Source organism: Chenopodium quinoa, unplaced genomic scaffold, assembly GCF_001683475.1.
Source record: "Chenopodium quinoa cultivar QQ74 unplaced genomic scaffold, ASM168347v1, whole genome shotgun sequence".
NCBI classification, from domain to species: Eukaryota; Viridiplantae; Streptophyta; class Magnoliopsida; order Caryophyllales; family Amaranthaceae; genus Chenopodium; species Chenopodium quinoa.
Window position 1 is genome coordinate 3,314,234 of NW_018745454.1, and position 17,185 is coordinate 3,331,418.

The 17,185-nt window shown below is 32.0% G+C and overlaps 2 protein-coding genes across 3 annotated transcripts; one reads left to right on the forward strand and one right to left on the reverse strand.

Moving 5' to 3' along the window:
- Window positions 1-195: 195 nt before the first annotated feature.
- Window positions 196-2,512, forward strand: LOC110714513. The gene is made up of 3 exons (XM_021893046.1): window positions 196-734; window positions 1,608-1,964; window positions 2,175-2,512. The coding sequence occupies exons 2-3, from the start codon at window positions 1,639-1,641 to the stop codon at window positions 2,191-2,193; spliced, it is 345 nt and encodes a 114-aa protein (XP_021748738.1). The 5' UTR covers window positions 196-734; window positions 1,608-1,638; the 3' UTR covers window positions 2,194-2,512.
- A 128-nt stretch (window positions 2,513-2,640) lies between these two features.
- Window positions 2,641-8,339, reverse strand: LOC110714512 (mitochondrial adenine nucleotide transporter ADNT1-like). 2 transcript variants are annotated; one of them, XR_002510119.1, is made up of 9 exons: window positions 7,889-8,339; window positions 6,272-6,320; window positions 5,974-6,137; window positions 5,345-5,382; window positions 4,595-4,707; window positions 4,383-4,496; window positions 3,481-3,825; window positions 3,171-3,323; window positions 2,641-2,970 (listed from the first exon to the last, which is right to left on the reverse strand). XR_002510119.1 is itself a non-coding variant. In XM_021893044.1 (8 exons), the coding sequence occupies exons 1-8, from the start codon at window positions 8,044-8,046 to the stop codon at window positions 3,240-3,242; spliced, it is 1,065 nt and encodes a 354-aa protein (XP_021748736.1). In that variant the 5' UTR covers window positions 8,047-8,339; the 3' UTR covers window positions 2,972-3,239. The 2 variants fall into 2 exon arrangements, 1 of the variants encoding a protein (XP_021748736.1); XM_021893044.1 differs by lacking the exon at window positions 2,641-2,970 and having other exon boundaries at window positions 2,972-3,323.
- Window positions 8,340-17,185: the final 8,846 nt, after the last annotated feature.

A 17,185-nucleotide genomic window follows, 5' to 3' on the forward strand; every position in this document is an offset into this window, starting at 1 on the left:
GAATGCATAATTAATCAAATAAAAAACTACTCTAAATTTGTCATAGTTGAAACCCTGTCAAAATATCTTATAATCATAATCATGGTGATCATTCTAAAAAGTATTTTCCATTAATGGAGGAATTAAATTATCTAGTCTATCCAACCAAACAATTTTAATAATTCTTATGAGTTACAATTTTATGACCATTGAGATTTCACGGGAGTTTCCACTTCCCACATCTAACCAAACCAAGCACTAAAAGTTTATCATAGCTAAAAAGCGAGTAATTGAAACACCTTATAACATGAGGTTACAGGATATGGGTTCAAATTTCATTCAAATCAATTTATAATCAAGGCTAGAAGAGTAATCGCTATTGATGGTGTGTATACATTATACCCATACCCTTGATCCTTGGAACATACTAGTTACATGTGTCTCAATCAGAGGCGCAATTTTGTTCAATTGTTAAGTCAACCATTCACGGATTATGTTATGTATAATGTTTGCTAAGCTCACCACTTTCCCAAATTCAAGGTTACTTGCTACTCCAAAGTTAAAACACCTATATTTTTGGTGTTTTGAAAGAACATTTTTTTTAGAAAAAATCCTATAGTGCTATTCAATCTTATTGGAGGACTTCGTTAAAAAAAAAAAAAAAAAAAAAAAAAAAAAAAAAAAAAAAACAGAGCTCTCAGTCTTTATTTTCTTCTATTGGTTAACCGGTTATTCCTTTTTCAACTCCATTTCAGGTACGCATATTTTCATCTTGAATTCTTGATTATTTCTTATTTTCTGTAGCTTTTGATTCATTTTTTATATTACTTAAGTTTTCAATTTATTGCTATTTCTGTTTTCTCATAAGATCAAGTATATGATCGTCTTAAAATTGCTGAAATTTTCATGTAATTTTGATTCATTTATAATATTCATGTAACTATGATTTCATTCAGCAGAAATATTATATCATCATGATCATGATCCATGGTAATGGAAGCTATAATTTCACGTTCATCTTCTTTTTTCGTTTTTTGCATCGCATCTGATCAATTTCTGGGTAAATGTCAAAAGTATGTTACATAAAAACAATATACTTCTTATTTTCTACTTAATTTTCCATACTGAAGCTCATTTTCCCTTAATTAAATGAAATAAGAAATTTAAACAACATTTTGGCCCCGTTTGGTTTAATGTAAAACATTTTCAATGGAAAATTAGTTTTCATAAAAACATATTTTCAAGGAAAAACACAATTGCAAATTAGTTTTCCTTTGTTTGGTTGCATACAAGAAAAATAAAAAATAAGAGTGGAAATGTAAGGATGAATGAGAGGGAAATAAAAAAAGAGGTAAGGAGGAGAGAGGAAAATATGGCTTCCCTTGTTTTTGGAAGGAAAATGTTTTCCATCATTAAGGATGGAATTTTCCACACTTGAAAATTTGTTTTCCCTTCCTTAACAAACCAAACAAAGGAATATGGGAAAAAAAATGGAAAATTCATTTTCCATGAAAACCTTTTACATCAAATCAAATAGGGCCTTTATAAATTTATGACTTTGTCAATTATTCTTAACCAGATGTTTCTAAGAGAAATTTTACTTAAATTAGTTTAGTTTACATATGCAGGTGTTAAAAAAGGTTGATAAAAATAGTAAAAATGGCTGAAATAACAGAGAAATTATACTATGATCAAGAGGAACAAAATCAGGAAAATGAAGAGGAAAATGAGAATGCGTATTCAATAAGGCCAGATTCGTCGTTTCTTGTTGAGTTAAACTTGGTTATGATCATTGCTTCCCTTAGTTTATCCGATCAAGAGGTATTGGAATATGAGGATATGAATGAGATTAGTGTTAAAGAGCAACAAGATTTTAAGGCCCTTGTATCCAAGTTACGGGCTCGTAAACGTGGGTTCGACGAGCTTAAGATTGCTGATCGACAGGCATCGCGATCAAAGTTGCAAACCAAGGTTCTAGATTCCAGGTATGTTCAACTTATGCAGGGATCTTGTAGTAGTTTCTAGACATAGACTAGACCTGACATATCTTTTTAAGCCTGTCCTGTATCTGAAAATGGAAGTCGGGTCTACATATGACTCGAATTGACTCTATCCGAACAACTCATGTACCATCTCGACTAATTGCATAATATGATTTCGGTGCTTATTACATCTTTTTTCTTTCTTGTGATCAGGCATGGGCGAAAAATGTGAAGAGCTTCGTGTATTTATCTCAACTGTCGTGATGGTCTCAAGCTTATTCTGTACTAGTCTGGTAGTCTGAGTTTAATGGCTGTATAGTATGAGTTATTAGTATTCACTTTTACGGATTTTGGCTTGATTATCTTCAGTAATCTTAAGTGTAGCTGCTCAGGGATAGAAAGAGGATGATATCCTAATTCCTAAATACAAGGTATACAGACCCGTGAGACTTATCTAATTATCTCCCAGTTCTTTGTAAATCTTTATGTAAATAATAGTATAATACACACATGAAGTATTAAAGTAACAGTTACGAGACTTACTACAGCAATTTATACTTCCACGTAATTTCTTCATCGTAATATACTTTCTCCGTTTTAAATACTTGCAATGGCACGTAATTTAAGAAAATGATTGATATAGTATATTAATAGTATCAAACTAACTCAAACATTAATAAGAGAGATAAGATTACAAGTCATGAAATTAATTCATCAAAATTGTTGAACAAAGCAAATAAATTGAAAGGATTTTTCAATTACTACAATTAATTATAAAATCCGAGCATGGCCAAGGAGTCAAGGACAAGTTTTGTACTATCACAATAGTCTCGTCATACAGCCGATGAGAGCCACAGAAAATTTGTACTTTGAAAGCATCTTTGATTTTACAAAGGCAGCATGGAGCACTTAATTCCAAGCACAAAAAATCAAGCAGGAGATGGTCTATGCAATATACAAGGGACGGTATAGCAGACGTAAACATCCAACAGAAATGTCTCTTAGAAATCTGCAAATGGATCCATCAATTTATTATTTGCAACTACTTATTACAAATAAGCATTCGAAAAACTGAGAAAATTAGAATTTTCTGAAGGATCCCTAGACAGGAAGTAACAGAGAAGCAACATATAAAACAGGCTAGCACCTGGTACTCTAGTTTAGCTTGTTCTAATCGGGCAAAAATACAATACATCAACCAAAATTTACCTATTTCTTCCAATTGCCTACCAAAAGAAGAAAAAATATATCAGAGTTTAAGAGCCCGAATCAGCAACTTCAGTCTGATATTCTCATTTCAACTCCCAAGATGTCTTTCACCACCTCATATGTCACAAATGCTATTGATATAGATGGCACAACCTGGAGAAAATACGAGATACAAGCATAAGCCACAAATATAAGTAACTGACTCATATGTACTATTTCTGATCATAAAGGATACTGGGCTATAAGCCACAACAAGACTGGCAGCAGCAGATAGTTTGAAAGCATATTACAAGGTATGCTGAAAACTGACCTTTACTGAATTAGGGACCAGGCCTTTGTACAGAGCTCCGAAACCCTCATGTCTAACTGTCTTTCTAAATGTATCAATCATGCCATTATACTGCAATGGGACCTTGCCCCTCCCGTCACCAGTGACTATAGATGAAGCATTGTTCCACCCCACCATTTGCATCCTTCTGCGAATAACGTCGAGAGGGTAAGCAACGGTTTGGCCAATAGTCCCCGCCACGGCACCACATCCAAGCCTTGTTGTCACGCTCAACTCACTATCTTGGACTAATCCAAATGGCCTAGCTTTCACCAACCATTCCTTTAATGACTCATACACGGCAAAATTGAGGCCAACATACGGAATCTACAAGTGACAAGCAGATGAGTAAGAACAAACATTAAAACATGCAAGCAAACCTGCATAAGGCAAAATCAATTTGCATATAAGATTTGAACAGCAAACAAGCTAAGAAGATCTAGCAGACCAATCACAGAACTACACAAGACTTCAGCTAAATGAGTGGCAGTTCCACCAATACTTTGTATATTAAATTTCCAAGAAAAAAACCCTCCCACAAAGGATCAAATTCTTGAGCATAAGGCATATGAGGCCCACTATTTCTTATCCACACAGCACACATATATATATCAGCAACTTTAGCCCTAAAATTTGGTTTATGCAACGGATTGCGTAAAGCACAGCAAGAATCAATATCCATTTTACTAACTAATTGAGAGCACAAGCATACTGCGGCACTGCCTTTATGTGTGACGATAGACAAAAAGCTATGTTTCAGCCATATGTATGTAGTTATTGCTTGATAACTAGCTGGTGCAAAATTAACTCCAAACCAAAACTATTGAACACACTTGAAAGTAAAACAACTGGATCCATAGAGTTTTTTAAGTCAAAGAACTTACAACTCCAATAACAGAGGGAAGCCAACCCTTGTATAAAGCTCTTGGACCTTCCTCACGAAGAATGGTGGACAGTGCATGGATCATGCCTCTGTACTGGTAAGGTGACTTATCAGTCTGAAAACACAGGTCACAGGCAAATGTCATTTGAAGCAAATTACAAAAGAACCTTAGTGTGAATTATAATAATATGCAGAGATGTTAATTCATAATACCTGTACAGTAATCCTGCCCCGCACCATGTCCATAGGGTAAGTTGCAGACATTGCTATGATGCCAGCAGTCGCTCCGGCCCCAAGGCGCAATAAAGGAGTGAGTTCAGCGTCCGCTGAAATTGACAATCAAAGCAAGAAACATAGTATTTCAAAGGTTTATCCAGAAGTCCAGCATCAGAATTCAACTTCCAATAGAATTCCAAAAACTATTACATGATAAAATCTCCGAGAAACAGATATTTAATGTGCTAACGCGGTTGGTAACTTGGCATGGTACAGACTAGAGAATTGACAACAATAAACATGCATATGCAATTAAACAATATGCAAGGATGTTTATATGAAACAATCATGTGGATCATTCAACAAACTCTTATCATTCTATACCATACAAGGATGAGGCTGAGTCAGATTGTACCTCCGATTTCGATATGGCCATGTTGTGATCCATACTTAAGCTATTATAGTTGCTAAATATATAAAAGAATTATGATGTCAATGAAACTAGAACCTTAAAGTTTTGTGTGAAACTTTTACGCCTTCTCATCTGTACTATATAAATGAATTCCTTACTAGAACAGCAGCTGAGCAATATTATACGGGATAATTCAGAATTAATCAAATTTATCATGTAGGAAATAATATGATCCAACAAGAAACACAATGAACCCGTGACTGCAGGGTAACAAAGCAAGAAAAAAAATCACACAATATAAAAACATTAATAGGAATTAAAAAGATTAGGAGTACCATTGCCACTCTGTTGTCGATGCAGCCATAATATGCCCCTAGAAGGAAAAAAAATAATAAGAAAAAAAGAAGAAAAAAAAACAGTAAAAAGCAATCAGCACTCACTACTTACGAACGATTAAATGGGATATCAATTGACACTTGATATATCCATCTTTAGACATGTCTTTTTTTAATAAAGTACACTTTTTGGTCACTTGTAATAACATACTAATAGAGTAATAGAGAAGACTAAGCCTGTAAACTACAGGTCTATAAATTTTAGAAGCTCAAGAATGCTACACCAATGGTGCTACACTAGCCAGAGACCAATTCAGAAGCAAATGGCACATTAGATACGACATTGCCTGTCTCTTCAATTCTTCATCTTAATTTTTATTTCACGGCCACCTTTAAAGGGATTCCTAGCAACTGACCAAGTTCAGAAAATCCCAGCAAGAGTTGCATAAGTTATGCATATGCAACCAGGGGTTGAGGAGGTAGAGACAAGTGTCTAGAGCTAAAAATAATAAATTATATTCCTCCTAAGACAAAAAATAAAAAAAGTAAAACTTGCACATGAGAAGCAATTTCAAAACTTTACATGGCAACTAAGATCATGTTACTCAAATGTAGAGAAAGAAACTTACTTAGATGCTTGCTCATAGCTGAAAAACTTGACTGCGGAATTTGGCACAATACGTGCACAATTTGTTCCATTACCCTTGAACAATCCTCGTAATCCCTCACTCTGCCATATATATTTCAACCCTTGAACGGTTCCGTTGTATTTAATGCTATGTGGATTTTGAACCTGGAATATTATGTTTAACACCGCAATTAAAAGGTAAGAAAGTTGTGCAAAAAGATTTTCCTTATTTTCTGCTGAAGCCGATAAATTACAGTACTAAACCCATTAGAAAGCAGCTATGAAGAATAGAAGAATACCTGGAGCAATATTTTTAGGCGTTCTAAGGGAGCAACAGCAGTTCGTGACCTGAGACACATATCCAATGGCATGAAACATAAGAATTATACCCCAAATTTTTCAAAAGGTCATATATAGAGGCATTCAGGCAAATATCCCCTCAATTTTACAAAACCATACAGAAAACCAGAAAAGCAATCATATAGCGTAGAGGAGCAGTAACTTAACCGTACGCACTGCATATTCAAACTGATACTACAATGCTACAATGCCACATTGCCACTAGCTAGGACCCTTTATCTTAGTGCTTCAGTCCAGTGATCATAGCCAAAATTATGATCAATTGAAAATTTAATTAACTCCATGACTAATATGAGTAATATCCTTCTCCTTTCTCCCAAAATCCGAACTTTTTGCCACATAAGAAAACCATACTTTTATCGTTCCTTCAGCAAGTCTTCTCCATTTTCCCAAATATATAAAAAAGAACGAAAGAAAAGAAAAGGACATCAAATTTAAAGCCATCTCTTTCTCCCAAGAGAGTTAAGTTAAGCACCCAAAATTAACCTATACAATTACTTCTGTGATCATCATAAATGAAACCTACATTCATATAACAATGTTGGAAGAAAGTAAGAAGCTGTTAATCTTCAATAATACAGGCTTCTTGGACCAATAAAAAAAATACATATCCCAAATCAAGAACATCAGCACGCCATTGCTTCTAAGGATCAAAGTTCAACATCAAATGGCAAATCCAATCACAGCCATCTAACAAGTAGAGCATGAGCCCCATGAATTCTCTCCTAAAACCAACAAGCTAAAAGAAATAACCCAAAAATTTTCAATACTCAATAAACCACAAACTCTACCTTGCAGCATCAAAAGCTATTGTAATTTTGAACTGTGACTAACACAGTATCGGCCATCTGACCAAATGATAAGTCAAGCATCCAAATAATCATAAAGTTTTATTCCTCCCCGCTTTCATCTACAACTTCATTCTCTAACATTGCAGGCTTCCTAAAACCTTACTTTCAACTCCAACTCCTTTTTCATTGCTTCTTATGATCCCAAATATAATAAACACTTGCAAACTTCAAAAGTTACAACAAGAACTTGTCCCAAAATCAGTTTCTCCCTCCTTTTTCCGGCGATTCCACAAAAACAACCCCATGAATAACAGACTAGTATATTTGCAGATCCATATCAATAAATCCATACATCACAAGTTCATAAAACCCAATCCCCCAACACTGTAAAGCTTAAAAATTTTAGTTTTTTTAAAATTGAGAAATAATAACAAGATCCAAATCCAAAGGAATGAAGCATCATTTACCCAACATTGAAGCTAATAAACCAATTATAAAGACAGCATTTTTGGAATAATCTACAACAAACAATGCACATCCACAGCAACAACAAAACAGGGACCACAGATTCATCCAAATGAAAACAAAATAACGAAACTTACCAAACACCAATTTAAATAAAATTTACATAAAACAATAAATAAACGATCAAATTTTCCAAAAACCAAAAAGATCACAGAGTTTCTTCAAAAATCAATTTAATCAAAATGCTTTCAATTTCATCAACATTTTAGAAATTCAAAGAGTATGAGTGAGAAAACTAACACTCCGCCGGCAACACCACCAGCAACGAGAGACTTGCAAATGGTAAGAATAGCATAACCAGGAGCCTTAACACCTTCTCTAGCAATCTTCGCTTCTTCCGCCAAGTTTACAATCGTCGAAACAGCTGCTTCACTCGTCTTCACATCTTCCGACGCCATTAAAATCCGAAAATAATATTGAAATCAAAGAATCGGAAAAAAAAAAGGTACAAAAATGGAATCTCCGGAACCCTAGAAATCGAGATCGGAGATTGCAGAAATTTCCGGTATGATCGAAGAATGAATTCGTTCGAAAGAGACGGAAATTTCGATCTCTCCCCTCTGATTTTCTCTCTCTAATATGAATCAATCTCGAGTTTCGGAGACGAAGTTGGGGAAGAGAGAGAAAGAGAGTGAGAGATTTCAGGTAGCAGTGAGTTGGTGACGGCGTTTGTTGGTACAAAGTAGAAAATGGAGTAGTAGTAAGTGAAATTATTAGAGGGTGTGAATGGGTTGCTATTATTATTGTAGTGCTACTCTACTCGCGGGTTTAAGGAGGTGTTAGTGTCACTCGCTGTGGTAGCCGTCCACGTGGATGACTGTGGCCCTCGTGGGGTCTTTCGTAGGCTAAAAAATTCAATTGTTTTTCGACCGCTTTTAGGTTGTGCAAAGGTCCAAAATCGAATAAGAATTGTTGGAATTTCATTTTGATGGATAGAATATCAAAAAAAAAAAATTACTTTAATTTAAGTCGATTTAGAGTTTTGGACTTGATTATTTTATTTTGGGTCGATTTTAATTTGTTTAAACAACGTGATTTTAAATTTCATATTCCGTATTTTACAAAAACCAAAATTTGAAGATATTTTTTTCACAAACTTTATTAGACTTTGTCCAATGATAAACGGAATATAATTATGTAACTTTTTTATCTTCATGAAATAAAATCTCATAACAAAAGTTATTCAAAGAATGTAGTTTTGATTAGAATTCCTCAATATGGGCTACATTTAGTCCCTTTTGGATTGAGTTGATCCAAGTTAAGGTTTGGATCAAATTCAACACAACTCTAACCATGTTATTGATGTGCTCGAATGCATGATTTTGCATATTAACAGGAGTACTACCGTTCCAAAAAAACAATGTTGGCCAGCTCGAGATGCTAATAATGATTATGTAGCAATAAATTGACTTGTGTAGAGTCCGAGTAACTAACAAATGACTTGTAAATTATAATCTTCAATTACAAGGAGTTATTTCAAATTGTGAGTTAATTTTGTTTGGTAATAGATTGTTAACCATACAAAATTCTTCATAAATCTAGTATACCCGCTAATATTTTTAGGTGATAATGTAAATATCTAAACTAAAAATACAATGTTTTCACTACATAAACAAATATAAGATGAACACTGTCATTTAACCTAATGATTCTAATCATATTTAAGTACAATATATCTATAAATCGAGTGATACACCAATGTAAAACTAAGGTTCAAAAAAATGCACTTTCGAGAAAAAAAGAATGAATGATAAAAAATCGATGGGCGAACAATTGAAGAAAATGATGGAACTACAACCTACAATTGGGCCACAAATTGAAACTATGCCCACTTCCACAACAAACCCAAATCCTTAGAAATAAATTCCCACTTTTACTTAAGGTAGTTGCTTTCACTTATTAAATCCAACAATTAAATTTGATAATTTGCAATTTTTGTGGTGTAGTTATATTCAAGTTTGGATAGGAAACAAAGATACTCTCAAGTCTCAACTTTGATCTTTCGTTAAATTGAGAAGCCAGTGTCCTTTAGTAGTTTTGATTTATCTTGTTGATTGGTCAATTTTCAGACAACTAGCCACACGCGTGGACTGTGAGAGTATGAGTCACGCGCGTTATTTTTTTTGCCACCTGTCAGAAACTTTATGGGAAACTTTCCTTTTTTGTATTTTTATACTCCGTAATGTACAGGATTTTTTTGTAACGGAAACCTAAGTAGTTAACGGCAGTAGTCTTTGACTTTCTAAAAACCCCTACTAAAACCTCACTTAGTAATGGGCTTGATAATAATTTATTGAAGGAAAATTTGCCCATTGGGCCACTTGGCAATTTAAAATTGGGCCTGAACAAAATATTAGAAAATAGATCTCAGCGTAAAATGGGCTGAACTTGTATTGCTCTTAGTCCCAATTAAATCTATAACAAAATTGTGTAACACATGAAAGTATGAAACACGAGTTTTTTTTTTTTTTTTTTTTTTTTTTTTTTTTTTTTTAAGTTAAGAAGAAAAAAACATTAGGAAACCCTCCTATATGGGGAATTCCTAATGTAAAAAAAAACGAGAATACTTGATGCCTTAAAATAAAATTAGATTTAAATTTATATAACTTCGTACACATGAAAGTATGAAGCACGAGTAATAGTTTTATGACTAAGGACCTGTTCACTTCATCTTAATTTTAGTTGAGTTCAGCTCCAATCAGATCAGTTCAGTTCAGTTTAGCTCCTAATTCCCTTCTCTCATAAATTATCATTTCAGCTCTGTTCAGTTCAGTTCAGCTCCAATCAGTTCAGTAAATGTGAACAAGCTCTTAATATCGATGAAAGTGGTACATATATTTTCAAGATGTGCAATACAAGTTATGAGCTATATACCTTATAGTACTTAAATAATTGTTGAATTGAGGGAAATCATAAACTTAATAAGTGAAAGTTTCATGTGGAGAGTACATGGTTGGACGCTATATAATATTTTCTAAGAAAATGATTTAAGCTTTTTCCTTTGTTCGGTTTATAAAGGTCCGGGTGAAGAATACTTATGTGAGTTGAATCATTTTCTTTTTTGTAATTTTCTCTCGGCTATCATTTGTCACCTTTTCCCTTCCATTTTAAATCCTTTTATTAAGGAACCAAACAAAATAAATACTCCCTCTGTTTAACTTTGATAGTCATGTATGAAATCATTCATGTATCAACATGTACAATTTGGTTTTTGTACTTTAACTCCAATGTATGATTTGCATATACAAAAAAAAATGTTATTCATTATAAAACATTTCCTACCAAAAAAGCCTTAATAAAAATTTTCAGGTAACATATTGTTCAAATAAAGTAAAATTATATGTATAGATAGATACTAGATGAAATCGCACGGTTTGTTTGATTTTTTTTTTTTTTTTTTTTTTTTTGTACTTATGAGCTAAAATTTGTTATATATTTAGATAAAATTCCTAATATTAAAAGATAATATTTAATTTTTAATTAATTTAAACTTAAAAATCTCATTCGCCAATTTTGCTTACGTGGCATTTGAATTATTTAATTCTAAAAAAAATTAATAATCTCTTATTTAATTGACTACTACTAAGATTTGTAATCCTACATGGCGCGCTGAGAAAATTAGATCCTACGTGGCTCTCTAAAAAATCGGGAAAAAACTCCCCTTTAAACATATATATTAGATTTATAAGACAATGTGGTATGTGACTAGTATATTACATACACTATATTACTTCGTAACATATTTCAAATAATTATTGATTACAAGTACGGAGTATACCCTGCACGAGGAATTTTAGAGCAATGGTTCAAAGTCAAAAAACGAGTACACACGTAAGACTCCAATTTTGTATAGTCTCTACTCTCTCTAGTACATCAATCCAACTCTATATATTAAAAATCAATTAAATTTTCCAGTCCAAAAAACCTATTGGATTTTAGCCAAATTAGAAATTTAATTTAAATAAGAAATAGCATGAAAAAAAAAAGGCGAAATTTAGCTCTTAGCTCACAAAAGAAGAAGTAGACATTCTATAAGAGAATATGGCCAAGATAAATTTTGACAAATATTTTATTTTTTTTATTTTTTAAAAACAAAAACCAAATAACGAAACAAAGGCCAAAAGGCCCAAAACCAAACCAACAATGTCTGTCATGGATTCATGATAAGTAGCACTGTCAAAACGGTTTGACAGTTCGGTTTCGGTTCGGTTTGAAATCGGTTCGGTATTTAATCGGGTCGGTTTGGAATCGGTTTAATTGTCTCACGGGTCGGCTTTGGTTCGGTTTAAATAGTTATCGGTTCGATTCGATTTCGGTTTATTCTTAAGCGGTTTTAATTCGATCCGAGTAGTAAACGGTTCGGTGCAGACGGGTTGCGGTTTGTTAACGGTGCGGTGTAAACGGTTTTTATCCCGGTTCAAATAGTTTCGGGTTGGAAACGGTTTCGGGTTAGAAACAGTTCTGTTCTTTTTTGGTTCGGTTTATAACTGGTTCGGTTCTTTTTCGGTTCAGTTTTTAACTAGTTCGGTTCTTTTTCGGTTCAGTTTATAACTGGTTCGGTTCTTCGATGGTTTAACCACTTTAACGTTATTCATATCGGTTCCATTTCAAGTTTACTAAATTACGGTTCGGGTCGGTTTTCGGTTTCAAAAAATAAATTGTTTATCGAGTTGTTTGGATTCGGGCAGTTAAATGGTTTTGGTTTGAAATTTGATAGTACTTGCTAACCTTTTGCGTTCACAAGTTTTATATAAATTCGCGAATTATTTCATATTTAGGCATCATATTATAAACAAATTCTCATTGATTTTATAAATACATATTATGTTCTGTTTCAAGTTTAGTCATACTGATCTTACTAGTTTATTATGAAGTAGATTATAAGAGTTAGTGTATTAATGTATTATTGCTTTACAATTAGGTTATTATATGCTTCTTATTTAATCATTTATATACTACGCATAGTATCATAATCATGATTTGATGAGTTCTTGTGAAATGGAAATTTGTAATTTGGTAATTCGATACTTGATTAGTCAACAAGACTGATAATTATGACTCGTTTATCATTATATATTTTCATGAAATTATGAAGATATTACAAAGTGATTTGATTTGTACAATGAAAGAAAACACTAATGACTGATTAACAAGGTAATATTGATTATCCTTAAGACCTTAATGAATGATTTGCCTTGCTATTTTTTAAAAAATATTCTAAGGTTTCTAATATTTAATCCATTTAATTATATTCCCGTCAAAAAAAAAATCCATTTATTTATATAAAAAAGTTTGTAAACGGTTCGATTTAGAAGCGGTTTGGTTCATAAACGGTTCGGTTTATAACCAGTTTGGTTTACAATCAGTTCGGTTTTAAATGGTTCGGTGCAAACGGGTAGCAGTTTGCTAACGGTTCGGTGTAAGCGGTTTTTTTGCCAGTTTAAATGGTTTCGGGTTGGAACTGGTTTCGGGTTAGATACGGTTCGGTTCTTTTTCGGTTCGGTTTTCTTTCAGTTCAGTTTATATTTGGTTCGGTTTGTTAACGGGTTCGGTTCTTATACGGTTTAACGTTATTCGGGTCAATTCGGTTTCGGGTTTACTAAAATACGGTTTGGGTCGATTTTCGGTTTCAAAAAATCGGTTTTTAATCGGTTCGGTTCTCATTTGAGTCGGTCGGTTTCGGGCAGTTAAACAGTTTTGGTTTGAAATTTGACAGCACTAATGATAAGAAAATTTAATTTTGTGGCATTTCCATGCGTGAAAGTAACGCTGTAAGAAATCCAAAATAATTCGTAATTTATGTAATAATATTATTTTAAAATTAAAGAGAGAATAATTTTTTTTCTCTTGTTTGTTTTGAGCATTATTAGAAATGAATAATTTTTTTTAAAGGGACTATTTATTATTATTACGTTATGTGTATGTGCTTAATCTCTAACGAAGTTCAAGTAGATCGATGGATGGATTATTATCCATATGTATTAAGGTTTGTTTTAACAAATTGAGCAACAAAGTTTACTACGTGGAGTATAAATTTTGAATTTTCCATCACCACATTAATCACCTACAAATTAAACTCTCTTTGAAATTCTTTTTTATTTGAGGCCTAAAGGTATAATTAAGAGGCAATGCATTTGAGTAAGTATAGAATTTAAAGCTTATTTGGTACTTTGAGGCAACATTTAACGTGTATTAGTTGCATTTTATAAGCTACTTCATTAAATCAAGGTACCACTGTACCTTCCACGTACAAATTAAAGTTAAGGAAAAAAATAAATTATATGATGTAATATTGATTGATATGTAGGATAATCAAACTACATGTGTTATACAGCCTCCATTATTATGTGCAAGTGCGTAAGTTTTGGATATTATTTGTGAGATATAAAAAATTCAACAATCACACATAATAGTTAATAGTTAATGAGAAAGTTTTTAACTTACTTGTTGAATTATAGTAAAAAAAAAAAAAAAATGTTGTGATGCATGTGTTGTTTCATCTTATGTTTTAACCAATCATCGAAAATGCATTCATCACTCATCAATTAATATATTTTATGTACCAAAAAATATTCATTTTACTGGGTACTACTCCATAAATCTATAATTTTATCTAGGAGACAATAAAGAAAAGGTAAGTAAGCAAAAGCAAGAATTCATGTCTTCGTTCATTGCTCTAGTTCGTTTGTTACTGTATGTACTGCACCGTGCATTTACGTTCCACTTAATGCTATAGATTGCATTCAGTAATTACCAATCATTAAGTAACTTTTCACATGTTTAAAAGTTGTAGAAAATTAGTTAGATAACAGCTGAAGTATGAGCTGTAATTAGAAGCATACCAAATTAAATAAGAGTACAATCAACAGTAGTAACATACAGTGAAATTAAAGTGATTAGATTCCAACTAAATAATGTCTACGAGTACTACATATCAATTACAGAGAGCAAGCAAATCAAATGGTACGCATGTATCCTCCGTGTCGTTTGGTTCACGTGAGAAATTTGCATGAATTGCAAATTTAAGGAAATAAATTCCTATAATCAAATTTATGGAAATCATCTAAAATTGTTTGATTAACAATGAGGGAAGTTTTAGCCTGTTTGTTAGGCCTTATTTTGATTAGCATCCATTTTCAATGTACAAATTATGTGATGCTATTTGTAATTACAACTATGGCTTTAGCCACTTAATATAATTCCTGTTTGTGTTAAAAAAAAAAATGAGGGAAGTAACTTCTATGAGAATTTCCACTTAATTATCTAGGGCGGATTAGGCAAAATATTTCTTACATTTTGTGAAAACTCAAAATTTCTAGGTTCCTCCATTTCACCAAATTTTTGTCAACCAAATAACACATAAAACTTGCAAATTTGCAATTCTTATAAAGTTTCGCTTCCCATATTTTATTATATCAAACAAACAAACCCTAAGATCATCAAGTATTCCTAATTTTAAATTTGTGTTTCACGCTGGCGACCATATATGTTGCCCGTCAATGTCTCCTTTTTGTACTTCAAAAAAAAAATAAAAAAAAAATCAGCAATTACATTATTATTGTCACTTCCAGGCCACTAAGACGACCAACAGCTACCACACCTCTTTGGGACAATTACATACATGATACATCATACTTTATACATGTTATGCCCTACTCAAAACTTTTTAAAAAAATTCTAGTTTTCTACCTTTTTAATTTTATTCATAAGTAGAAAAATCCATTTAGAAAATTAAACCAATAAATTCAGGGGCTTGGTGATGTACATCACGAGTGAGGTGGATGGGTCCTCCTCCATAAAAGCATATTGTTCCATGTTAAGCCGAAATTTACAATGGGTCCTAATTTAATCTTTCATTATCTAGATAATGATGTTTTATACATACAAACGTGGAATAATTCGACTTGATATCTCGTTTTTGTATCAGAGTTAGTTTCAACTATAAGACTAGAATAGACCCGGTCTACAATAACTTATTGTAGACCCAACCTTCTAGTTTACCATACGAATGTGATTATATCATACGAAATGTGATTATATTATTACAAAAGTAATTATATCATCTTGAAACTATTATGTAAATGTATCACTCAAAAAGTGAATTTATTATTATAAAAAGTATCAAATAGTAAATTACATCATTCAAAAGATGATTTTTAAATTTTATCATCCTAAAGATAATTATATAATCTCATTAAATGGTTTAATATGAGATCAAAATATGACTCACAAAAAGATAATTATATCATCTAAAAAAGTAATTATATCATCCAGAATGTGATTATATTATTTGAAAGTGTCAAATTTTGGGTCTACAATAATTTATTGTAGACCGGGTCCATACAAGACCAATTGTAGTTTCAATACTCACAATTTACTTGTCTCATTTTATACTTAGAATGTTCTAATTTACTTATCACTACTTAACCCGTTCATTTTCCCCCCTTACTTTTTTGATCAATTGCTTGAAATCTTGTATATATGAACTTACGACAAGTAAATTAAAATAGTGGTAACATTTTTATTTTTTTGTACATAATGAACTTGTATTAGTGTTGATACATACATACTCTTAATAGATAGATAATAAGTTGATTAAGATATATTCATAGTAATTTTGGCCCTACTTAATAAGTTGATTAAGATAGCCACTTTTCATGCGAACTGTTTACATTAACTTTTACGTGCTAGTGGTTATCATTCTAATCAGTTTGTAACTTCATTATAATTGATTTATTCATACACATATAACAATAATAATGATGATAATAACAACAACGCATGCATGATAATATAATATATTATGTAGAGTAAATTAGTAATATGCATGGTTAGTTGTATATAGACTTGGACTATGCCTAAAATATCTTAATTATATGAGCTACAAACATGCATCTGTTACAACAAACTCTTTAGTCAATCAAATTAAATTTAAACACCAACTTCCTTTTCATTAAGTAAGACAAATTAAATATTACTCCTATTATTATTAATAATAACCTTATTAGTAACACGTATTCTGCATGATATATGACAAAAAAGTAATATTTTGACTGCATTTTAATTTTTTAATTATTCCTTATTATTTTAATTATTAGTATTAAAATATGCAAAGGCAATGGAATAGATAATTAGGAGATTCGGTAAAATACGACTATGCTAAAACAATGGGGGACCCTAAAAATATAAACTACTCCGTAAGACAACTATTATTGTACTAGGTTAAAGCAACTCAGCATCATCTAGAAGCTAATGAAAGTAAAGTATAACCTCAAATTATTTAGTACGTCACTCTATGTCAGTTCATTCAATTAAAAAAAAAATCACATTAAGAACATGTTATGTTCATCTTAAGGGTTATCCAAATTAAAATTATAACTATAAAAAAAATTTAATAAGCTCTTATAACTTCATCAAATAGGTTTAGATGAGATTAAATAAATAAAAATTATCAGGTGAGTAGAAGATTTTAAACACACCATAATTAGTGATAAGTAAATTGTGTGCTCAAGAATGACCGAGAATTTGAGATCGGGG